General features: G+C 47.4%; 1 protein-coding gene across 4 annotated transcripts in view; it reads right to left on the bottom strand.

Moving 5' to 3' along the window:
* Nucleotides 1–24,448, bottom strand: part of Flt3 (fms related receptor tyrosine kinase 3) — an 82,856-nt gene that overhangs the window by 9,269 nt on the left and 49,139 nt on the right. For 3 of the 4 annotated variants that reach the window (XM_036171802.1, XM_036171804.1, XM_036171805.1), the window contains 10 exons: nucleotides 15,631–15,734; nucleotides 14,669–14,777; nucleotides 14,080–14,258; nucleotides 12,726–12,832; nucleotides 12,512–12,644; nucleotides 12,180–12,284; nucleotides 7,357–7,467; nucleotides 5,948–6,101; nucleotides 4,631–4,710; nucleotides 3,610–3,737 (listed from right to left, as the gene is read on the bottom strand). In XM_036171802.1, the coding sequence (XP_036027695.1) occupies nucleotides 3,610–3,737; nucleotides 4,631–4,710; nucleotides 5,948–6,101; nucleotides 7,357–7,467; nucleotides 12,180–12,284; nucleotides 12,512–12,644; nucleotides 12,726–12,832; nucleotides 14,080–14,258; nucleotides 14,669–14,777; nucleotides 15,631–15,734 (1,210 nt within the window). The remainder of the gene's footprint in view (nucleotides 1–3,609; nucleotides 3,738–4,630; nucleotides 4,711–5,947; nucleotides 6,102–7,356; nucleotides 7,468–12,179; nucleotides 12,285–12,511; nucleotides 12,645–12,725; nucleotides 12,833–14,079; nucleotides 14,259–14,668; nucleotides 14,778–15,630; nucleotides 15,735–24,448) is intronic. The other variant, XM_036171803.1, reaches the window with a different exon arrangement.

Here is a 24,448-nt window from a genome sequence, read left to right as displayed (position 1 = left end):
CACTCAAGATTCAGTTATCTCCGCAGACTTCTGTACTTCAGGTGGGCATGCGGCCATCTCCTTCCCTGCGCTGTCCCATGACCTTCTGCAGATCTAAGTGATTGCCTTTATCACTTTTATTGCTCCCTCCAGACCCACACTCCCTGAACATCCCCTGTGCCCTGCTGCTTTACTTTGTTAAAACCTGCCCCAGCTGCTGCATGAGCCCTCACCTGAAGCCTTTTCTTCCCTGTCCCTCACTGGAGATCTGTTATTCGTGTTCTGCGTTAGCTCAGTGACAAAATTTATCACAGGACACTGATCTGACTTGTGTGTCTGCTTGTCTTTCCTCTCTCAACATAAATTCTGTGGGACCAGAAGTCACCTCCTCACCGTGACTCTGCTCCAACACAGTGTCAGCATAGAGCCACACCAATGTATGATGGAGTCAAGGAGCAAGAAGAACACAATGCTGGGCAGTCCTGCAGTGAAGACAAACGGGTCTCAAAATTGGACATTCTTCAAAGGATCAGGTAAGAACAGGCCTAGGGCCGGGTGGCGGTGGCGCACGCCTTTAATCCCAGCACTCGGGAGGCAGAGGCAGGTGGATCTCTGTGAGTTCGAGGCCAGTCTGGGCTACAGAGTGAGTTCCAGGAAAGGTGCAAAACTACACAGAGAAACCCTGTCTCGAAAAACCAAAAAAAAGAAAAGAAAAAAAAAAGAACATGCCTAAAAAGACAGGAAGCCGGTGCCCTGACAAATACAGATTCTCTTCGATCTACTTTTGGGTTGCCCCTTTCCCAGGCCCACTGAAAGTAGAGAACAGGTGAAAAATGTACCCCTGGCCATGTGGCTCAGCAGCATGGGGCACTACCGATTCCCTTCATGGTCACCAGGGCTGGCTACAGTCTCTGCCACAGCCCAGCATCATGAGAGGGCAGTGGACTGCACACACTAGGCCCTGGAAAGCATAAATCCAAAATTCCAAGTACTGGTCCCATTGAACACATGGTTCTGACACCATCTTCAAGTCGAAAGTCTCAAGTGGGATCATGGAAGGAGAGGACTGTGTTTCCTTTACAGCTAGCAAACTGGAACAGGTGGCCAAGGCAGATGGCTCCACATCGTTATAGAGCACTACTGTCCATGTGGAGGTGAACCCCACAAAGTGGGCGGGGAGCCCCAGGAAAGGAGAATGCCAACAGCAGTGAAGGAGGAGCACACCCGTCAGGTATGTAAGGTGAGAAACCTTGCTGAGGGGGAATCCTGCTGAGGCAGTGAGTTTTTCATGGAAGAAAATAGAATTGAGATCATCTTTCCAAAGTCAGAAACAGAGAGAAAGGGGAACAGAGGACAAGGAGGGTAGAGAATAAGAATCTAAAGAAGAAAGTGGGCGGGGGTGTTGAAAGAGAAAGGAATGGCAGGGGTCCAGGGAGCATCACTCCCAAATCCAGAGCCCCAGAATGCTGCTTATCTGAATTTAGGCATCTGGGATGGCGTCTGGGATCAGGTGCAGGGGGAGGGGGGCGCAGGGAATAAGAAGGGGTTTCTCTGCAGCTCATTCTGTTCCTGAAGGCTGATCTGCCAGTGGCGAACAAATGGCTTCAAATTCTTATTGAAATACCATTAGCCAGAAGAATCAAGTTCACCCCACAGAGAAGACTGGAAATCAAACACCACACCCAAAGACCAGAGGGCCTTTGTGCCAGACCACCATCTGTCCTTCGTCATTTTCTCCTTTTCTGCAGTGCTGAGGGTTGAACTCAGTGTCTCTGCCATTCTATACAAGTGCTCGACCAGCAAGCTACACCTTCAGCCCACCGTTTCGTCTTCAGATTGTTTCTTTCCATAAAATCATTTACTACCTGAGATGGCTCAATGGTGGTTCTCAACTTGACCACATCTGGAATCAACTAACACCCAGGCAGCTGTCCAGTCGGTGAGAGACCTTTTTGATTGGATTATTTGAGGTCAGAAGACCCGCCTAACATCTAGGCCACACCCTCTGGTGGCAGCCCCACATAAAGGATTTGAAGAAGGAAGCTTTTGCTTTTCGCCTGCTTGCCCTCACTCTTGCTGACAGGTTCATCTGTCCTGCCGCTGAGGTGTTCCTTCACTAGAATTGATTTCTTTGGGATCCAACACACATTGAAGATAGCATGGGTACTAACACCATGGGACTCCTATACCAGACTGGGACTGCTGAGATGTCTAGTCTTGTGCACTGAAAACTACCAGACTCTTGTCCTTTCCACTGGGAGACGGCCACTGCTGGACCTCTGTTCTGTTCCTTTAGAGAACCCTAATTAATATACTATCCCTCTGAAATACACACATCTATCACTATGGAGAAACTCTGAGATACAACAACCTTGCCCTTCTTTGCTTTCCGATATTTTGTTGTTGTTTTTTGTTTGTTTGTTTGTTTGTTTTTGTTTTTTTCTTTTTTTGGAACTGAGGATCAAACCCTGGGCCTTGCGCTTGCTAGGCAAGCGCTCTACCACTGAGCTAAATCCCCAGCCCCACTTTCCCGTATTTTGTGTAGCACACACACAGGTAAAAACTCTGTATGCTTTTTCACCTGCTACCTTGTTTACTTTACTTCAGCAGACATAAAGATCTGAGGCTTTGGTGAGACAGAGAAACCCCCTTTGCTGCTACCAGGGAGCCAATGATGCAAGAGACGCCTGGAGAATGGCTTTGATGACTTACAGTGAGCAAAGGCAGGGCCAGCAGGGGAGAAGCAGCAGCATGAAGTAACACTGGGAGATCAAGGTGCGGTTCTTGTGAACAGGGGACTAACAACTGTGAAGAGAAACGTTCTGCAGTGCTGAGGTTAACCTAGGCTACACACCGTCAGGTTGTTAGCTGGCTGGGAGGCAGAACTAGCCAACGTTGGGCCTCCATCCATGCCCCACTCTGTGCAGGGCACATCCTGAACTCCTGTGTCAGTGGGGATGGCAACACCATGCTTCTTTCAGTGGGGCTTTTCAGGGACTTCCTGTGAACTTCCTAGACATTCCACAGGATTTTGGCTTTACCAAGGGGCCCTGGGCCCTTGTGCTGCAGAGACTACATTGTAGACATGGTCAAGGGCAAGAGGTCAGACATTAAAGGAGGGATATTTCTTTCCTTTTTGGGTGGTGGTGGTGGTAGTGGTGGTTTTGAGACAGGGTGGCAAGCAAGGCAACAGTTATCCAAAACGGGGGCCGGGGACCTATAGGTCCCCCATTTTCTTTTAAAGCTTGATTGTTGACATTATTTTCTGGCCCAAGTCCATTGTAATTAAAGATAGTGTATGTGGGGTTCAGGAGATGCTCAGGGTAAAAAGCACACAGTTTTGTTTTTTGTTTTTTGGAGACAGGGTCTCTCTGTGTAGTTTTGGTGCCTGTCCTGGAACTCGCTTTGTAGACCAGGCTGCCCTGGAACTCACAGAGATCCACCTGCCTCTGTCTCCCGAGTGCTGGGATTAAAGGCTTGCACCACCGCCCGGCTTAAGGGAGAGATGTTAAAATGAACAAGAAGCAAATGCGAACACATTTCTTTTCCACGGCTGCACATGCACACACACCCTTCTCTTTAGTTCTTTTCTTATACTTCCTGTTAGTTTTCTCTTTCAAAGGTGCTTACCGACTTGAACTCCAGGAATTCCATGCCTTTGGCCACTTGATACGCAAAGCAAAGAAGGTCTTCAAAGGTGAGCACATTCAAATCTTCTTCTTCTTCCAGCCTCTTCTGGTTTTCATATGCAATCTCATCTGTAAAACAGACCCACTCTTCACTTCTCCCCAACACTAGGCCTGCCGTCTCAGTCATCTTGGGGAAGTAGCTAAGGTTACAGGAGGTGTGGAGGTGTGCAGACGTTTCTAAGAGGCCTTTAGCTTGATCCGCCCTCCTGCACTCGGCTCAAGAGACCAAATCCTATGGCGTCACCCACACAAAAGGTCCATTCTACAGCCAGGCAGTGGTGGCACACACCTTTAATCCCAGCACTCAGGAGGCAGAGGCAGGTGGATCTCTGTGAGTTTAAGGCCAGTCTGGTCTCCAAAGCAGTTCCAGGAGACGCACAAAGCTACACAGAGACACCCCGTCTCAGAAAAAACAAAACAAAACAAAACAAAAAAACCAACCAAACAAAAAAGCCCTTATACAGAGAGGAAGGATTAGTTGACATTTGGAAATCAAAAGGAACTGCCAGCCCTCCCCAGAAGGCCAGGTTCCTGGGCATGAGGATGGAATTGCCTCTGCTTCAATCCTTACACAAGAGATGACCCCAAGGGGGGCTGGAGAAATGGCTCAGTGGTTAGGAGCACTGACTGCTCTTCCAGAGGTCCTGAGTTCAATTCCCAGCAACCACATGGTGGCTCACAACCATCTGTCATGGGATTTGGTGCCCTCTTCTGGCATAAAGACATACATGCAGACAGAGCACTCATATACATAAAATAAATTAATTAAAAAAATAAAGATGATCCAAGTGTTCAGGTGGAAGCTCCATCTCAGTGCACATGCGCACGCGCGCGCGTGTGCGCGCACACACACGCACACACACACACACACACACAAAGTGTAATTTTTAAAAGGCTTTTAAAAAGCTGTGTGGAAGTCTTAGATTCATTTCAAAGTGCTACCAATGACAAGAAACTATTACCTTCAGAATGAAGTGAATTCCCGTTGAACCCTGAGACATCCAAGGCTGGGTGTATCTGAACTTCTCGTGAACCAGGCATACTATTAAAAATAAATTTGTTTCTTCGTTATTTACATTGTTCTTCTGAGCAGGCATTTTATTAGAAGAAGCACAATTCATCAGGGGAATGGATTCCAGTTACAAATGAGCTTTTAAACGGAAAGCATACTGCTGGCTTGTCAATGTACCCTGTGTACATTAAGAGCATCTGTGTGCTGGGGTTCACAGGCCCAGCCTGGATAAGAGAGGTCATTCAGTCACTGTTGCACTGTAAACTGGGTACTTAAAACAGAAATCGGGGCGGTAAACGATTTGCTACATCCTGAAGCTGACAAAAGGAAGGAGCAGGTTCCGGCTGGTGCTAAACCATTTTCCCTAAGTTCATACAATTCAGAGCTTATCGAAGTGCTTTGCTATCTTTTGACATGAACATGTTTGATCTTTGGTTTTCTGCTGTGCTGCGGATGTAGCCAGGGCCTGGTGCGTGCTTGGCATGTGCTTGCTGGGATACGGAGGTGCACCCCAGCTCAGCACCCTCTTTTTAAGCCGGCTTCTGTAAAGTATGCTTCCTTCCTCGGTGGAGTCAACAAAGAGCCACACAGAACCTCCTTCCAAGCACATCAGACAGATGTCTGCACCAAACGGGCCACAACTCAGTATTTCACAACATCTGAGTCCATCCCAAGCTATAACTACTGTTGGAAAATGGCTTAAAGCTTCCCGTACATGGCTATTCCAAATAAACTGCCAGGTTACTTAACACCCCAGCGACCAAAATGAGGCAAAGGAGCTAATTACTGGTCACCCACATCTGTGTTAGGGTAGTTTCTCTGTTCAGAGTGTGCACGGCTGGCTGGGATGAAGCTCGGTGGTGGAGGATATGTTGAGCATGCATTGTGCCCTGAGTTTGACCCCTAGTACTACAAGCCCTGCCCCCACCGAGATAATATATAAAATACAAAGAAACAAATAAGTCAGGCATAGTAACAGATGAGCAGTAATAACCAGTGATAAGAATAGAGTACAACGTTGATAATAATTGTTTGTAAAGTTACTTAAAACTTAAGGATTGGTTTTTTTTTTTTTCTAGACTTTTCTATGTCGTATTTTTGGAGTGAGGTTTCCGGTAGGTAACTGAAACTTTACTAAGTAAAACAAGAGATCATGGGACTGAAGTCCACAGCACAGACAGATGATGGCCTGAGGTCACAGCATCTGCCAGCACTTGCTTAAATGTCTGTCCCTGAGTGCAATCATAAAACCCCACATGTCTCTTACCTGGAATTTGAATGTGACTGGAAAGTGGGGTAAAAACTGAAATTATGTTCCTTAAAGATCTCTGTCCATGTCCTGTGAAACTTTTCTCTTTTACTTCTCAGATAGTTGAGGAGGTCACCATAGCAACAGTACTCAAAAATCAAGTACACTGGCCCTGCAATGGTTACAATTTTAGTTACAGTTAATTAAAGTCACAGGTTGTTCTTTCAGAAGCCAGTGTAGCACATCAGCGCCTATGACTTCAGCACTCCCCTTTTGGAAAGTACTTCTTTGTTTGTTTTGTTTTCAAGACAGGGTTACTCTGTGTACCCCTGGCTGACCTAGAACTCACTCTGTAGACCAGGCTGGCCTGGGACTCGCAGAGAATCACCTGCTTCAGCCTCCTGAGTGCTGGGATTTAAGGCATGGGCTAGCCAGGTGGTGGTGGCGCACGCCTGTAATCCCAGCACTCGGGAGGCAGAGCCAGCTGGATCTCTGTGAGTTCAAAGCCAGCCTGGTCTACAGAGAGAGAAGATACAGGAAAGGTGCAAAACTACACAGAGAAACCCTGTCTTGAAAAACAAAAAACAAACAAAAAAAACCCAAACAAACAAACAAAAAACCAAAAAACAAAAAACAAAACAAAACTTCCCTGGGCCCAGAAATTACTTTTTATGAGCTGTATCTTTTTTTAAAAAACTTTATTTATTAATTATGTATGGAGTGTTCTGCCTGCATGTATGCCTGCAGGCCAGAAGAGGGCACCAGATCTCATTACAGACACCATGTGGTTGCTGGGAATTGAACTCAGGTCCTCTGGAGGAGCAGCCAATGCTCTTAACCTCTCTATCCCCATGTGCTGTGTCTTGAATTTTACATTCAGTCTCATTCAATTCAAACATCTAGGTCTTTTGGCCTTTCTCTTGAGCTCTGAACATGTGTCCTCACCATCTCCAACGGGTGTGTGTGGTGAGCTCTGAAACTAATTTCACTGCTGCATGTGGGCTGTCCTCACAGCTCAAATACCACCACATGATGTGTAGGGTGGAGGCTGTCTTTCAGGTTAGAGTTCTGTGATAGATAGAGTAGGTGAAAGAGAGGGCCATGCACGCTACAGACTGGCCAACGTCTAATTCCACTTGAACTGGGGCTGAGGAAAGAGCGAAAATGGGAGCAAAGGCTGGGCAGTGGTGGGCACACCTTTAATCCCAACAGGTGGATCTCCAAGTTGGAGGCTAGCCTGGTCTATAGGGCTAGTTCTAGGCCAGCCAGGGCAGTTACACAGAGAAACCCTGTTGAAGGAAGGAAGGGAGGGAGGGAGGGAAGGAGGGAGGAGGAGGAAGGAAGGAAGGAAGGAAGGAAGGAAGGAAGGAAGGAAGGAAGGAAGGAAGGAAGGAAGGAAGGACAGGTGTTCTATCTGCAGACATTACCTGACAGCGTGCATGCCCCGAGCAGATTCACAATGTTGTCATGGTGCCCCAGCTGGGTCATCATTTTGAGCTCGGACATGAGTGCCTCTTTCTCACAGCTGTCTGCTTTTTCTGTTAATGGGGGAGCAGAGACAATGTTGACCTCCAGTACCTGTGTGTTGTTTTATAAATCAAAAATGTCCCCAGTTCAGATCCCAACTTACATAAAACTGTAAGAGAAAAACTGACCCAGAAATAATACATGACTTTCGATAATAATGCCCTGTGTTTTAAGACAGAATTCAAAGGCAGGAGTTAGAAATGTTGACTATATGAATATATCCTTTTCTTAGACCTCCCTTGAAACAGGGTCTCAGTATTAGCCCTGGCTGGCCTCAAACTCACCATGTGGATTGGGTTGGTCTCAAAGCCTAATCTACTGAGACTTGCTTACTTCTGCTTCCTGGGGTCAAAGTATGCACTGCCATGTCCAGCAAGAATATAGATTTCTACTAGATTTTCCCCCGACCAACAAAAATAACACTCCATCCCACCCCAGATCTCAAACCAGGCAGATAACATGATTTTCCTAGTGGAAGAAGCTGCCAGGGGGTTACCCGGCTGACAGCAAGGCCAGGAGAAGCTTCAGCAAGAATAGTTGTCTCTAACATGTAGCTGGTCCTCAGGTCTAGAAACTTCCATTTGTAAGTATGTCTGATGGGAAGTTAGAAAAGACAATGCATGTACTTTTTAGCGAATGCAGTCTCTCCAGGGGACAGACCCAAACAGTGTAGTGAACTGTACTCACAACAAGTGGACTTCTTGGCCAGGAAGTGAGCACAAGCCTGTCGCTGAGAAGTGTAGCTGCTGGGGGCACCCCTGCCTCAGTGGGCTTTGAAGCCCCAGGGACAAGGGTAGCATCTTTCTTTGGAATCTCTGCTCCAGGCTCCATGTACTCTTGGTTCTATGCTAACACTGCCATTTTACAGAAGGGACCTGATCATCTGGGATTCTGGTATCTGCAAAGGGGACAGTGGAACCAACTTCCTAAAGAAACTGGGGGATGGCCACATAAGATAAAGGACATACAGTAAGTGCTGTGGAGTCCCACCAGGGGGACGCTGAACAGCCTGAAGAGGCAGGGAGAGGGGTCCACTGGACCCTGGGGGAAGCCAAGCGAGTCTTCCACAGTGGGGCTGGGCATAAAAGACCACACTGCAGGTTGGAGCAGCAGAACACCAAGTGTTAGGATGGAACAGCGCAGGAAACACTATCTGCCACTTTCAGGAGCCTTTGGGCTGATACAGCAGGGGAGAAGTGAGCTGGAGAAGCTAAAGAAACACAGCTGTGCTGGAGTCTGGACTTCCGAAAGAGGTCTGTACAGTGCTCTGTGACTTGCTGCACAAAACGTGATTCCTTTTTTTTTTTTTTTTAGGATTTATTTATTATGTACACAGAAGAGGGTGCCAGATCTCATTACAGATGGTTGTGAGCCACCATGTGGTTGCTGGGAATTGAACTCAGGACCTTTGGAAGAGCAGTCAGGGCTCTCAACTTCTGAGCCATCTCTCCAGCCTATCTTTTTTTTTTTTTTATGGCAGCATTAAACTCAGGGCTTCAGGCACGCCGAGTACGTGTTCTACTGCATAGCTACACCCATAACCTCCAGGGACCTGGTCTTGTCCGTGGCGTGAGAGGAGCCTTCCCTAAGGAAGTGATCTCTAAGCTGACGTCTGAAAGACGAGCAGATTCCTAAAGCGAAAGAGGAAGAGCAGGTGGAAGAGGTCACCTGTGCGAAGGTCGTGGGTGGGGAAGAAGCATGGCACTGTGTGGAACCGAAAGGAGGCGTGCTGAGAAGGAGAGATGGAAAGGCTGAGCTGGGGCTGAAATGCTCAAGGTTGTGGGCACCATTTTCAAAGCAATAGAAAGCCACTGGGCAGCAGGGCAGTAATGGCGCACACCTTTAATGCTAACACTCAGGAGGCAGAGGCAGGTGGATCTCTGAGTTTGGGGACAGCCTGAGATACAGAGTAAGTTCCAGGACAGCCAGGGCTACTCCAAGAAACCTTGTCTCAAAAAACAAATGAAAGAAAGAAAAAAAGAAAAAGAAGGAAAGAAAGTCTAGGGTAACGCCATGCAGGAAGATGATGTGATCTGTTCTACATCACGGCCACGCAGCACCTCAGCACACAGTCCCCAGCAGAAGATGCAGGGTGCCTGCTTTGGAAGCTACCATTGGTGGCCAGGACAGACAGAACTGGATCACCACGGAGGCAGGAAACCGTTGGGGAAGGTTGGAAGAGCACCAGGGACGAAGGAGTACCTGCTTCCTCATTGCTGTCATTGTGTGGAAAGCAGTCTCACTGAAATGACACGGTAATCACTAGGTTGGAGTAGAGATGGGGTCCAGGGTTGGGGGACTTCGGCATGGATACGAGATACTGAGATACATGGATATGTAACACTGAGATACGAGTATCTGGGCACATGAAGCCAAGGCTTAGAAGGGACATGGTTATGAGAGCACTTGATACAGCAGATGAAGCTGTGTTCCCAAGGGTGGCCCGCGGTGAGTGTGTGGGGTGAGTGGAGAGAAGAGGGATTCTGCACAGGCAGCGGATTGCATCCCTGTTACAATAGCCATGCTATGTAACCAGCCTAGGAACCTGCAGCAGGTGAACGGACAATGGAAATGCGGCTCATAGGAACAGCTGTGAAGAACAGGATTATACCATCTGGAAGAAGATGGATGGAACTGGAGACTATCATGTTAAGTAAAAAAGCCAAGCTCAGAAAGACGAAGACCGAGTGTCATCTCTCACATGTAGAATCTAGATAAAAAGGGAAAAGGCACGGAAGTAGAAGGGAGCCTTTTGGGAAGAGGAAATGGACCAATCGGAGGAAGAGACTGATAAGAGAGGGTGATGGGAAGTGGTGAACAGGACCAGAGTAGGTTTTAGATATATGTATGGAAATGCCACCCTTTATTTTGTGGACCTAAGATATGCTCATGAAGAAAAACTATGTAAGAGAAAGCTATGTATTTGTCACCCAGATTTAACAAGTGATAATGTTCTGATATTGCTTCAGGGTTTTGTACCTTGAAGTACAAGAGGGAATCCATTCCTTTTCTTGTCCTGAACTTGAGCTATAGAAAATGTATGTATCCTAAACCAAGATATATATATAGAGATAGATAGATAGATAGATATAGATATGTGTGTATGTATATGTATGTATGTATGTGTGTGTATGTATGTATGTATGTGTATGTATGTATGTATGTGTGTATGTATGTGTATGTATGTATGTGTATGTGTGTATGTATGTGTATGTATGTGTATGTATGTGTATGTATGTATGTATGTGTGTGTATGTATGTGTATGTATGTATGTATGTGTATGTATGTATGTATGTATGTGTGTATGTGTGTGTGTATGTGTGTGTGTATGTGTGTGTATACATATATATGTGTATATATATAGTGGTTTCGCATTAAGTGGGAACAACAAAACAACCAAACGGAAGAAGCTCTGGCAAAGGGCTGAGACTCAGGCAGGGATGTAGAGGAAGCCCAGGGTGCGGAAGACAAGCAGTGACATGTTTGGAGACGGAAGGACATGCAGCAGCATCTCACATGCTGTGACTCTAGGAACACGAAGACTGAACTGATCACAGGTTTAGCTGCCGGGGGTGCTGAATCTCTGAAAACAGTACCCCAAGCCTCAAACAGAGCATGGTAGCTTTGACTAAAGCAGCAGCCTTGAGGTCTCCTACCCTTTCATGCCACCCTCACCCAACTCCCATCTCTTAACCTTCTTTCAGCTCAAAGCACAAAGATGAACCTTCTGAAGTTCCTTTATGTGCTTCGAGAAATTCTCTTCCCAGGAGAAATGTATGCAATCGCCATGAAATCTTGTAAAGATGAGACTAAAAGTCTCTACACCCAGAACACCCTACCCAGAAAGACTACAAAAGTCACCTAAGAGACTTTATTATATGATAAGACAGACAGAACACACACACACACACACACACACACACACACACACACACACTCACACACACACTCACACACACACTCACACACCTTCCACTCCTCCAACAATACAAGCTTCTGTTCCTTTCTATAACTCAGGATAAATAGAGGCTCAGTGACCTGGCGTTGGAGGCTCAGACTGTGTAAGATTTCTGTTGCACAATTTTCTGTGTGCTGTTTTTCCTATGCTGTGTACCTCAGCGACTGTGGGGTGTGTGGGGGGAAGCTCCCTTTACTCTTATAGAGATCACCTTAGCAAGAGAGTGGGCTGGCCAGGAATGAGGTCAGACAGCGGTAATCCCAGCATTCCTGAAATAAAAGCTAGAGCTGTGAGTTCAAGGCCAGCCTAGGCTGTATGGCGAGGCAGGACCTTACAGAATGAAGGACTGGGGATGCATCTCTGAGGTAGAGGGCTTGCCTAGCAGGCAGAAAGCTCTGGATTCAGTCCTTAGCACTGGGTTAAAAATCAGGTGAGGATGCCCTTGTCTGAGGGTGGATGCCAGATGGGAGTAGACGGAGCAGAGAGGGAAGTGAGAAGTCCCTGGTTTGTTCTCCTCCCCAGAATCTGTGTCAAACCGTAACACAGCAGCCAATAGGACTGCGCAAAGAGAGAAGGGGAAGTGAGGTTTGCCTTCACGGCTTGTTCTCTTTACTCATGACCCTACCTGCTGCTCGCTCCGCATTAACCTTAGCGCTTGGCAAACGGGAACCATCAGAATAACGGGCAAGAACAGAGGGAGAGCAAGCGGCCGCACCCCACCTCTGAGTGGTTTGCTGAGATAGCCCCGCCCCTTTGTACTGTACCTTTCAACATTTTCACAGCCACCTGAACTGAGACCCCCGTTTTACCGATCCCATAGGCTGTCGCATTCATCACTCTCCCGAACGCACCGGACCCCAGGACTTTCCCTGCAAAGATGGGGCAAGCATGTGTTAAAAGATTTTGCAAGGTGAGGCTGGAGAGACGGCTCAGTGGTTAAGAGCACTGGCTGCTCTTCCAAAGGACCGGGTTCAATTGCCAGCACCCACATGGCAGCTCACAACGGTCTGTAATTCCTGTTCCAGGGGATCTGACACCTTCACACCAATGCACATAAAATTAAATGCCACAGAGGCTCTGAACATTCAGTCCTTACCAAACTCTAAGTTTTCCCTTGGAAACTCCCACTTGAGGTCATACTCGTAGTCCCGGAAGTCAATGTAGAAGTACTCGTTATCCAGGGGTCCGGTCACCTGGACCATCTGCAGCTGGCTTTCGTACCTAAGTTGCTTCAGAGATGAACAGGGAGTCAGGGGCAGTCCGCAGGGCTGCAGAGCCAAGCCGGGAAGGAGCCTTCACTGCGCTTTTACCTTTTTGTACTTGTGACAGATCAGCACAGTTAAGACGACAATGAAGGGGAGACAAAGGCCAATCGTCACGTAGAAGGAGATGTTGTCTTGGATGAAAGGGAAGGGGCCTGCAAGACAAGCAGAAGCCAGCAGTGAGCTAAAACTCCTGTTCGTAGTTGTAAGTGGCCCCCCTCTCTATTTAGACTCTCTCACATCCTGTTCATGTAACCACCATCCTCAGCCCTTAGGGGCATCTGTGTATCCTGAGCACCCCACAGAAAACCAAGCACCGTTTCTATGCACAGTAAGTTCCCTTTCCAGAAAATAAGAAACAATTCTGAAACCATTTTTTTTTTTCTGAGACAGGGTTTCTCTGTGTAGTTTTGGTGGCTGTCCTGGATCTCACTCTGTAGACCAGGATGGCCTCGAACTCACAGAGAGATCCACCTAGCTCTGCCTCCCAAGTGCTGGGATTAAAGGCGTGCGCCACTGCTGCCCAGCCTGAATCCGTTTTTTAAATAGGACCATTAGCTGATAAGAATGGTAGTCATTCAGGCCTTCCACCAAGCCCGGCAGACAAAAAGAAGTCTGTATTTGTTACCCAGATTCGTCACACAAGTGTAGAGAAGTTACATATATGAGTATTTGCCTGCATGTGTGTCTGGGCACCATGTGCATGCCTGGTGCCCTCAGAGGACAGAAGAGGATGTCAGATCCCCTGGAGCTGGAGTTATTGGTGGTTGTGAGCTGCTAAAGGGCTGTTGGGAATTGAACCCTGGTCCTCCGCAAGAGCAGTGCGTGTTCTTAACTGCTGAGCCACCGCTCCACAACCAGAGCTTTCTTTTGCATTTTTCTGAGACAAGGTCACTCTGTAGCCCAGACTGGACCTGACCTTGGGATCCTCTTGCTTCTGTCCCTGGAATGTGAGGTGGGCTATGTCCACCACTCCTGGTTTGAATTAATCAATATTATCTGGTGACCCTAAATTACTAGTGCAATTTAAGAAAACTCTAAAAACAACCCCAAGATGAGGAACGGCAGGTTAAAAGTAAGTAAGGGAATCAACAACACTGAAAAGAACAGAACTTCCAGATCACTAACCCTGTCTTGCCTTTGTTAACTATTCACCACACCAGGAGCTCACAGGACTCCACAGACCTGTGAGTCAAAAAAACCTAAGGAGAACTGGGTCCTGAGAAGTAAAATGGGGCACAGTCTGTCTGGAGATTCCTGCCTGACTCAAAAACAGATCTCACACTCAGAACTATGCAGTCTTATAAAAATTCGCCAGTAAAAGCCAGCCACCGTGCCCGACTTCACGTTGGGAATTTCTGAGGATAGAGTGTATTTATCACAACAGCAAGTAGCTGCACACCTGGTGAGTTTAAAAGGATGGTTTCACAAGACGTGCCCATGGAATTGTATGCACAGCATTTGACCAGAAACCCTTTTCCAGCCTGACTCATATTTAGGGTACTGCTCGACACCCACTGTCCAAACACTTTTCTGTTAGCCTTTTTATTCCAAACTCCTTCTGGGATTTCCTCGGTGCAGCTGAAAAAAAAAAAAATGGTGGGAAGGGAAGTTAGGTGGGCAGGGTCATGGTAAGATGGGAAGTCAGAGTTTCTACCAGTGGTTCCCAAAGAAACAAGCTGTAGCCATAGGGAGTGATAGCAAAGTCTGGCACGCATTTCTTCCTTAAGCTGTATTCATGACAAAAGGTCGGGAATCTTCCTCCTCCTCCTCCATCTCATTCTCCTTCTTCCTCTTATTTTCCCTTTCCCTCCCCACTTCCCCACTTCCTTCCTTCTTGTTTTTTGGAATAGGGCCTCACTATGTATCCTAGGCTAGCCTCAAACTCTAAGATCCTCCTGCCTCAGCCTCCCGAGTGCTGGGATTATGGGCGTGCACCACCGTGTCCAGCTTGGCTCTTCCATTTCAAGAGACGTCAAGCTCCTCATTACTTGAGAGACTTGTCCGAACACTTCTTCCAGGTCCAAGAGGGTAATGGGTATCCATCAGAGGAGCAGGATGCCTGGCTGGCTGTGGCCTTCGCTAGCACTTGAGGCTTCTCTGCAGAAAGTAACATGTAATAAGCTCATGGAAGCTGAGTCTTTGCAGAAACAGCTCCCAGCTGGCTTCAGCCCAGGCTGCCTATTTACTCCAGGCGGTGTGCCCCTGGGGAAGCTCCTCATTTATTATGTCTCAAAACTGTGGTTGGTCCCTGACTGATGGAGGTTAACACCTCTTTGGGCTCACCGTCTAGAGGGAGCTGAGGTACAGAACCCTCCATCTACCTGCACACTACAACACAGCACCTAGCTTCAAAATACCTGCAAAAAGAAAAGAAAACAAAACCTAATGAAATATATTGTCTTTTTCTTAATTTCACATAGACCAAATAAAAATCCATTGAAACAAATAAACAGCAGGTGACTCTACAGACTTTTCTTTGTGTTCCTTTCAAAGTGCCAAGCCAATAAAGTCACAACAGAGAGGACAGGCACATAGGAGACAGAACATGTCTTAGCTCTGGGAATAAATATAAAAAGGGACATATGTAACTAAAGTCAACATACAAGGAGAATGTAGCTTACAAACGCAGTTTCAGGGGCTGGAGAGATGGTTAAGAGCACTTGCTGCTCTTCTAGAGGACCTGGGTTCTGTTCCCAGCACCCACATGGTGGCTCACAACCATTTGTAACTTTAGTTCCAGGGGATCAGACTCCTTCTTCTGGCCTTTGTGGGTACTGCATGCATGTGAGGCAGCGATACTCATGCAGGCAAAACACTCACTCATAAACACAAAAATAAATAAATCTCTCTTTAAAAAAACAGTTTGATAGCATCCCTTCTAAGCTGTGTTTGGCTCTTCTTGGTTAAAAATAATAGGGAATACAAAGAGACAAAATGAGATTTAACTTACTTCTTATATTTAGCGTGAACATTTTGGTGAACTGAGCATCATCATTTTCTGCATGAAATATGTACTCTCCTGGCTTGTGCTTGTGATCGCAAAATTTAGATATGCTGTTTGAGAAAGAATTAAAGATGGACTTAGCCCAGTGCTTCTGGGAAAGGTGAAGAACAGTCACCAGACAAGGAGGCGCCTGTAATCTAACCCTTTTGACTCAAAGTGCTTGGACACACAGTGTCTGGGAACTTTGTACAAATGCAAACGCAGAAGGGGTTAGGGCTTGCTAGGGCTAGGGATCCTCAGAGAGACAGGAAGTCCCTGGTCCTGCTCCACCATACTTCACTTTGACTTCCCAGGATACAGATGACTCCCTGCAGGCAGAGGAACTTCCTGCTTCCTGAAATGATCGAGTCCCTGGTGATCAACCAATCATCAATGATCCAATGATCAACCATTGGCTTACACATGGCAGTTAACGTTAGTAAAGGCTCAAATTCCCAGTTTGAGTTCACAGATCTTTAACTGAATTGGGCAGGCTCTAATGCCTCCTCGGGATGCACAGTGAGCAGATGTTTTTACATGAGCAACTTCGTATTGTGGGTCATCCACCATGCTTACGAGGCCCATGGGATGCTGGCTAGAGTTAGAGAAGGCAAGGAATATGCTTTCACACACCTACTGTGACAAAGACTGAAAGAAAAGGAAAAAGGCTTGCTCAGGGAATACTGATTTTTTAATAAGTTTGTTAGAAGAATCATATTTTTTTAATGGTCTCATAATGGCTACATTCAGGCTCACAAATTTTAAGATATCTTCAAAGGGGGCTAAAAGAATTTCAGGAGGCCAATAAATGTTGCACAGAGCCATTCCTGAAAAGTAGGTACTACACCAGCTTGCAGAGGATTGTGAAAATGAAAAGGCTTAGCTGGCATGCTACTGTTAACAAGTGGAGGTCAGTGACCTTCAGGGTTGTCCTCAGTCTCCAAGGTGTCTGGGTGACATGAATCATATTTTCTGTATGTGTCCCCACAGGCCAGAAGAGGGCACCAGATCTCATTACAGATGGGTGTGAGCCACCATGTGGTTGCTGGGAATTGAACTCAGGACCTCTGGAAGAGCAGCTAGTGTTCTTAACATCTGAGCCATCTCTCCAGCCCCCTGTATTTATTTTTAAAGTTATAAAAAGTACAAATTAATGGGTTTCATTATGGCATTTTCACACATTGTCATTATCTCTATTCTACTTTGTCCTCCTCCCTGAGAAAATATTTAATTAGACCATAACTTACTTGAAGATGTGTGAGAGGGGGGGGGTGCATGCAAATATAGCAGGACAGGAAGATAGGCAGGTATAGGCTGGCTCCAAAATAAATGCACAGAGACATAATAGTCATAAATGCTTGGCCAATAGCTTAGGTGTAGGGAAAAGGGGCCAGCTAAAGAAACCCACCCTGACCCTGGAAACCAGAACCAGTGAAAGAAATACAGCCTGGATCTGGGACCTGAGCTAGTGAAAGAAACACTTTATCCTGGAACCCACAACCAAAGAAGCATGCCCTGACTCTGACACCAGTGCCAAAGAAACATTCTTTATCCCTAGAATCAGAGCCAATGAAAGAAATATGCCCTGGCCTTAGAATTCCAGCCAAAAAGCTAAGAGAGGCCAGTGAAAGAAACCCAGAGTTTGGCTCTGAAATCAGGGCCATCTTTGCCCCTGCCCAATGAAACTAACCAATCCCTGAGCAGAAATAACTAACCAATCCCTGGACAGAAAATCTCCTTGGAGAAACTCTGCCCCTAAGAAACCTTATATAAACCCCTTTGCCTGTTCAGTTGTAGGACGTCCTTTCCCACCCTGGTAGAGGCTGCCACTCTCCTGGACTCCTGCTTCCCAAATAAATCTCTTCCTCAAAAGAGTCTTGGGTGTGAAGATGTTCACTCACCAGTGCAGAGAAGAAGAACCTTGCTAAGACGCCCCTTAAGGACTGAGCGGAATAAAACCTTGTAGAGGCGTTCTCTTAAGTGGGGCTGAGCAGGGCAGAGCTGAACAAAGAACTTTGCTGAGACATCCCTTAGGAGACTGAACAAGGCTGAGCAGAAAAGTAACAGCGTTTCGCTGGAGCTGGAGGAGATTGCTACACGTCTGCAGGGGTTTCCCCTTTAGCAGAGTGAAGCAAAAGAAGCAACATCTTGGGCCGGAGAAGAAGCAGAGCTCTGCTGGGAAGCCCCCTTACGTGGGCGCTGAGCAAGGCTCAGCTGTGGTGGCTCTCCAGGAGAGGGGCAGGATTGCTAGAACTTGCGGGGAGACTATCCACCTCTGCACCCCAACTCCAGGTATAGTCCGACTCCCCAGTCAGGATACCTTTTCCCCTGAGTTGCAACGTTGGCTTACACTATGCTGGTCTCCAGCCAGCTCTTACAACTTAAACTAACCCATTCCATTAACCTGTGTGCCTCCGCGCCGCCGGGAGGCTCGTTTACCTCATCTATGAACTTCCTATGTTTCTCCTTTTGTGTCTGGACTCAGCTCTGGAGACTGCCCTCCTTCTCCTCAGCATTCCTTCTACCCTGAAAATCCTGCCTAGCTACTGGCACGTCAGCTCTTCATTAACCAATAAGAGTAACGCATGTTCATATTGTACAAAAGAGACTGTTCCACAGCAGGCAGGCACAGAGAAGATGGCTCAGCAGGGACTCTTGTTACCAAGGCTGACAAGCCGAATTTCGTCTCTGGAATGCACAAGGTGGAAGGAGAGAACTGACTCCTGGGGTTGTCCTCTGACCTCCACGCGATGCATGCAGACACACACACACACACACACACACACACACACACACAAAATAAACAGCTAAAAATGTAAAAATTTTACTCGGAGTGAAAGAAAGGTAGGCAGCAGCTGGCTCAGATGCCATCCTAAAGCCCGCTGTTCGGGATACAGACCTCACTTCTGTCAACACAACAGAGAGCTGAGGTAAATCAACCCATAGAGAACACGCTGATTGGGGTGCACAGGTTTGAAGGTTTCAATCTGCAGCTGGTTGTCCTTGTTCCTCTGGGGCCTGTGAGGGGGCACAGCATGGCGAGGGCACAAGACGCAAGACGTAGGGAGGAAGTCAAAGATAGGGAGTGGGGGGCATCCCCCCTCCAAGAGAGTGCACCCAGTCATCCACAGACTTCCCACAGGGCCTCACCAGTCAAGGCTCTTTATCTGCTCCTAGCACCACTCCAGTGGACATGCCGCCAACATGTAAGGGCCCAGCTACTCTCCTCCCATCTTCAAAAAGACTGTAGACCAAGTGGGCCGTGAAACGTAAGTGGAACAGTTAAAGCATTAAATTGAAGATGTGTAGCTGCCCAAAGGAGGCAGAGGTCGGCATAGAAAGTTCTGTGAACTTCAGAAGCAGGACTGGAGTCAGCTTAGCTCAGGGGGTAAAAAGAAGGAAGAGACTCAAGGAAAAGCAACCACATGTTGATGGCCGGAAGTCCTGGGGCCATAGAAGTGGGGCCTCCTGACCGAAGCAGAGGGAGGTGCTGGGATGTCTGGGAAAAGAGGGCTGATGGGGTAGAATGGGGTCCACTGACTAAGACCCTGGAAAAACAGTCTAATTATTCAGAGAGGTGAAAACTGGAAGGAGATAGTATGGGGGCTGAGCACAATATCCACAGCACGTGCAGTTTTAGATGTGCCTGATGGTACTGGGAGAAGTGTATGGGCGGGAAGTCTGGAGGCAAGAGTCACAGTCTGAGAACCCATGCATTCATTCAGCTACCAATGAAGACCTGGTTCTGTGGGAAGAACCAAGTCTCTAGCAGCAAATTCAGAAGAAGAAAAAAGTGCTTCTGTTATCCTGGAACTTACAATTGGATGTTAGAAGCAGACAGATAAAGAAGCAATTATGGGATGTGGGCATGGTGATGCACACCTTTATCTCAGTACTCGGGAGGGAGGCTGAGGCAGGAAGACTGTAGGTGTGAGGCTGGTCTGAGGCCCATCCATGGGGAGATACTGTCTCTAAAGCACATGAAGGAAGGGGGGGGCAGTGCTGACAAGTTAGAGTGTGGCAAGACATAAAGGTTCACACTTGAGGTTTCAGAGAATGTTCCTATAGAGGAATAATGGGCCTGAGGGAAACAAAGTTGCAGGTGCTGGTGTGTATATGCAAAAGGCAACAGCAGAATCCCAGATGACCCCAAGATACATCTGGAGAGCCAGAGCTTTGAGCCAGGGTTGATGTGGTGCCAGCATTCTGTGTGCCCTTAGCTCCTAGTGGGATGCTCCTGGCCATGTCTAGTGAGATAGGAGTCGTTTCCAGCAGTTGGGCTGCAGGTGAGGTACATCCTAGAATGCTTGCCTGACATGGGAACTGCCCGGAGTTCAGTCCCCAGGACCACCAAAAATAAAAGAAATGCTCTCAGCAATTAAAGGCTGAGAATTATATACACTTTTCTCCAGCTCTTTTCCCGGTCTTTTTCTCGAGGGGGTGTGGTTATGGGAAGAGTCGGGGTCTCACTGTAGCCCAGACTAGCCTGGAACTCAGAGAGATCCTTACACAACTCGGTCTCCACTTCTCTTTTAAAGAGAGTCTCCGGCTGGAGAGGTGGCTCAGCAGTTAAGAACACTGACTGGTCTTCTGGAGGACCAGGGTTCAATTCCCAGCACCCACATGGCAGCTAACAACTGTCTGTAACTACAAGATTTGACACCCTCACACAGACATATATGCATATAGGAGGGCTTTGGACTCCTGCCGTGTACCTTCCGAGTACACCACCACGTCTGGCTTTGTGAAACCAGAGACTGAACCCAGGACTTTGTGGAAGTCAGGTAAACACACTGCCATCTGAGCTACTCCTGCAACCCTCATTTCTTACCCAGGCCTACTTCAGGACAAGGAAGAAATGCTAATGAAGTACAGTGACTGTAAGAAAAGGAGGTGGCGGCGGCGGCAGTGCACACCTTTAATCCCAGCACTCGGGAGGCAGAGCCAGGCAGATCTCTGTGAGTTCAAGGCCAGCCTGGTCTACAGAGTGAGATCCAGGACAGGCTCCAAAGCCACACAGAAAAACCTTGTCTCAACCGCCCCCGGGCCCCCCCCCCCCCCCCCCCGCTCCCCCCCACACCCCCTAAAAATAAAAGAAAAAAGAAAAGGCAGTGTGGGGTGTGGTGGGGGTGGGGCGAACTACAGCAATTCCTAGGCTGCACAATGGGAAAATGCGATTCTCTCTGGACAATGGCCAAAGGCCTTGAAAAGGAAGAGAGAAAAGTTCAAACAAACAAAAACAAACCAGCCAGCAGCTGAGGGCACTGGTGCACATCTGCAGTCCTCGGTGCTCAGGAGGCAGAAAAGGGAGGATTAAGAGTTCAAGGTCAAAGGCTGGAGAGAGGACTCAGTGGGCTGGTCGTTCAGAAGACCCAGGTTCAGTTCCCAGAATGCACACAACTCTCAGCTACCTGTAACGCCGCCAGGGGATCCAATGCCCTCTTCTGGCCTCCATGGGCGCCAGGTGTGCACATACAAACATTCAGGCAAACACTAACACATAGAAAATAAAAATACATAAATCCTTTAAAAAAAAAAGAGTTTAAGGCTCATGTGGGTCACATAGTGAGCCTTGTTTGTATCAAACAGAGGGAGACAGGGAGGAGACAGAGACAGGGATGGAGAGGAGGAGAGGGAGTGACTGACACCCCTAGCCAGGGACCACGCCCAAAAGTTCTGCTCAGTTTGGTGGAGAAACTATATACATATTGTTTTGTTTTGTTTTGTTTTTTGGTGTTTTTTTTTTTGTTTGTTTGTTTTTTGTTTTTTTGTTTTTTTGTTTTTCGGTACCTGTCCTGGATCTCGCTCTGTAGACCAGGGTAGCCTCAAACTCACAGAGATCCGCCTGCCTCTGCCTCCCGAGTGCTGGGATTAAAGGCATGCGCCACCATCACCCAGCCGGTGGAGAAACTAATAACCACACAACTGTTGTGGAATACTCTTTTTGTACACTGTAAAGACATGTCACTCTAAATGGTTTAATAAAAAGCTGACTGATCAATAGTTAGGCCGGATTTTCGAGGCAGAGAGAACACTGGGAAGAAGAAAGGGAGTTACCAGCCAAACAAAAACAGGACGAAAGTCATGCAGGAGGAGAGGTAAGGGCCACGAGTCACATGACAACATGTAGAGGAACTGAAATGGGTTAATTTAAGTTATAAGAGCTAGCTAGAAACAAGCCTAAGCTATAGGCCAAGCTTTCATTATTATATAAGTCTCTGTCATTTTTTTTTTTTTTTTTTTTTTTGGTGAGATAGCAACCCAAGGAAAAAAATCCGACTACACACAACCATTTTGCACTGTGCAGAACAAAGCGCAAGGCTGCATGGAGAGTCTTCTTGCCTGTTCTTTGTGCTGTCTCCAGGGTATGGCTTGACACAGAGAAAGCCCCTGAGGTATTTCAACAATATCCAGGTAGGAAATCCATCACATAACTTAGTGGGACACAGAATCAAATTTGCGGATGGCTTTACCGCTTTCTCTTGTCTTTACAGGGCCTTGACAGGCCCCAGACTCGAACTCTTGGTGCCATCAGCCTCCAGTGTTCCAGGGTGATAGGCCTGTGCCACTGTACCTGGCTTTCTCCCACCCTTATGACCCCAGCAACAATCCGAGTGGCCATCAGCTGATCAAGAGGCTCAGAGCCTCATTTCTTCAACATTTTTTTTCCTTTCTTTATTTCTGTTTTGGCTCCAGGAAATTTGAGCTCACAGTGACATATCTTAGAGACTAAGACAATGTAATGTCATTACAATTAGGAAGAGAGGTTCATCCCACCATAAGTCACTTTCTACTGCCTTGTATTTAGTCCCTAGAGGGAGGAGCTGAGAAAGGCCAAATTTGGCCCAAGGGCTTTGGGATCAGCCTATGACTCATAAAGAATGTTATATCTAGGGCCAGGCATGGTGGCACACACCTCTAATGTTAGCACTCGGGAGGCAGAGGCAGGTGGATCTCTGTGAGTCTGAGGCCAGCCTGGGCTACATAATAAGTTTCAGGCTAGCCAGTGCTACACAGTGAGATCCTGCTTCAACTTTTAAAATCTATAACACTATATAGCTATTAAAATTATAACTAAGATGTAACAGTACAACTATTAAGTTAAAGACACTTATTCCGTACATTTAAGACAGGGTCTCACTGTGTAGCCAAGGAAAAGAAGGAGCCAGGACCCGTTACACTCAGATGAATAAAGGGAGATGCTGCTTAGTTGGGTGTCATGGTATTGCTCTAGAGCCAAATACCTTTCCCTCCTTCCTTATGCATTGGTGTCTCCCTACCTCCAAACCCCATTCAGTAAAAAGTAATGTCAGCTCCGCCATAGGTCCTGTCCAGAGGCTTTCATGTCCCTGCTCTTGTTCTGAGCAGGCCCCTAGCTGGTCATGCAGACTGTGAACACACAAGAGATGCCCTTGCTTCACTTTGGAAACACTCAGTGTGAGCCTTGGTGGGGACAGAACTGAGGCTCACGGAGGAGAGCATGAAATATCTCTGGGGAAAAGTTAACGCTGCTCCTGCTTTTTCTCCTGCAAGTCTACTAAGGTGGACTTGGTGGTTTTTAGTAAGTCTAGATAATTACTCAAAGTAAGGAGCGAGCATTCTTCACTCTTGTTCAGAAACAAAAAGGGCACCATGGCAGCTGGAAACCAAATGTGAGCACGGAAAGGCAAGCCCCAGTAAAGCTTAGGGTGAGATTTGAGGAAGTAAATTGCAGAAATGAAGCTGTGATGTGGGGAAGCTGAGAGACTTCTGGCGTACACCATGACCACACTGAAGCTTCTGCAGGAATCCGGCACAGATTAAAAAAGAAAAAAAATAAAGCCAACCCTCCTGCTGCTCTGCCACTCAACTCAGCTCTCAAAACACAAGCTCGATACCTGACCGTCCCAACTCACCTTGCGCAAACTGCTGCATCTAGCGGGGAGTTAAGGATGCGGGCTCCTTCGGCTTATTAGTAAATTTGGAACTTTTATCGTCAAAAGTTAAATAGAACTTGTACTACCTCCCACCTCAACCCAGAGCCTACAGCAGAGAGAAGAGTCGAGGGACACTGAGAACCAAGTTCACCTCTCTCACTGTTCAGCTCTCTCAGCACTTCGGAGAGCGCTGTCTGTTTTATGGGCTTCGGTGCCCCGTTACACCTGGCACTCTTTGGGAACCATCAAAGAAACACACACTCAGCACTGAGTGTCATATGTGGTTCATGGGAGACACCAAGGATTCAGCTTTCCCCTAGAAGCAATGTCCAGGAGTGACGATGGGTTCACTCCCTAGTTCACACACATTTCCTGAAGGAGGCACTGGGCACAGAGCTAGCGAGATGACATGCAGCCATCTTTTTTTTTTTTCCTTCTTCTTCTTTTTTTTCGAGACAGGGTTTCTCTGTGTAGCTTTGCGTCTTTCCTGGATCTTGCTCTGTAGTCCAGGCTGGCCTTGAACTCACAGAGATTCCGCCTGCCTCTGCCTCCTGAGTGCTGGGATTAAAGGCGTTCACTGCCGCCTCTCCGCTGCCGCCGCCACTGCTGCCGCCGCCACCACCACCACCACCGGCTAACATGCAGCCATCTTTTATAGGGATTATAAACTCTGAGCTGCTCCCAGTTGACGGAAACAAGAGGGTCACAGAATTGCTCAAGCTGGGATGGAAAGATGCTGGGGCTCAGGCTTGTGGATTGGAGCCCCGGATACAATGTGGCTACCCGCCCGGCCCAGTGCAGTGGCCCCCTGACTGCATGGCAGACATAGCTCTGTGACACCTCGAGAGGTTCTGCTGTGTATCTGCATG

Source organism: Onychomys torridus, chromosome 22 (assembly GCF_903995425.1).
Source record: "Onychomys torridus chromosome 22, mOncTor1.1, whole genome shotgun sequence".
NCBI lineage: Eukaryota > Metazoa > Chordata > Mammalia > Rodentia > Cricetidae > Onychomys > Onychomys torridus.
The sequence above is the reverse complement of the archived record's forward strand: the minus strand, read 5'-3'. Positions and strand labels throughout refer to the sequence as shown.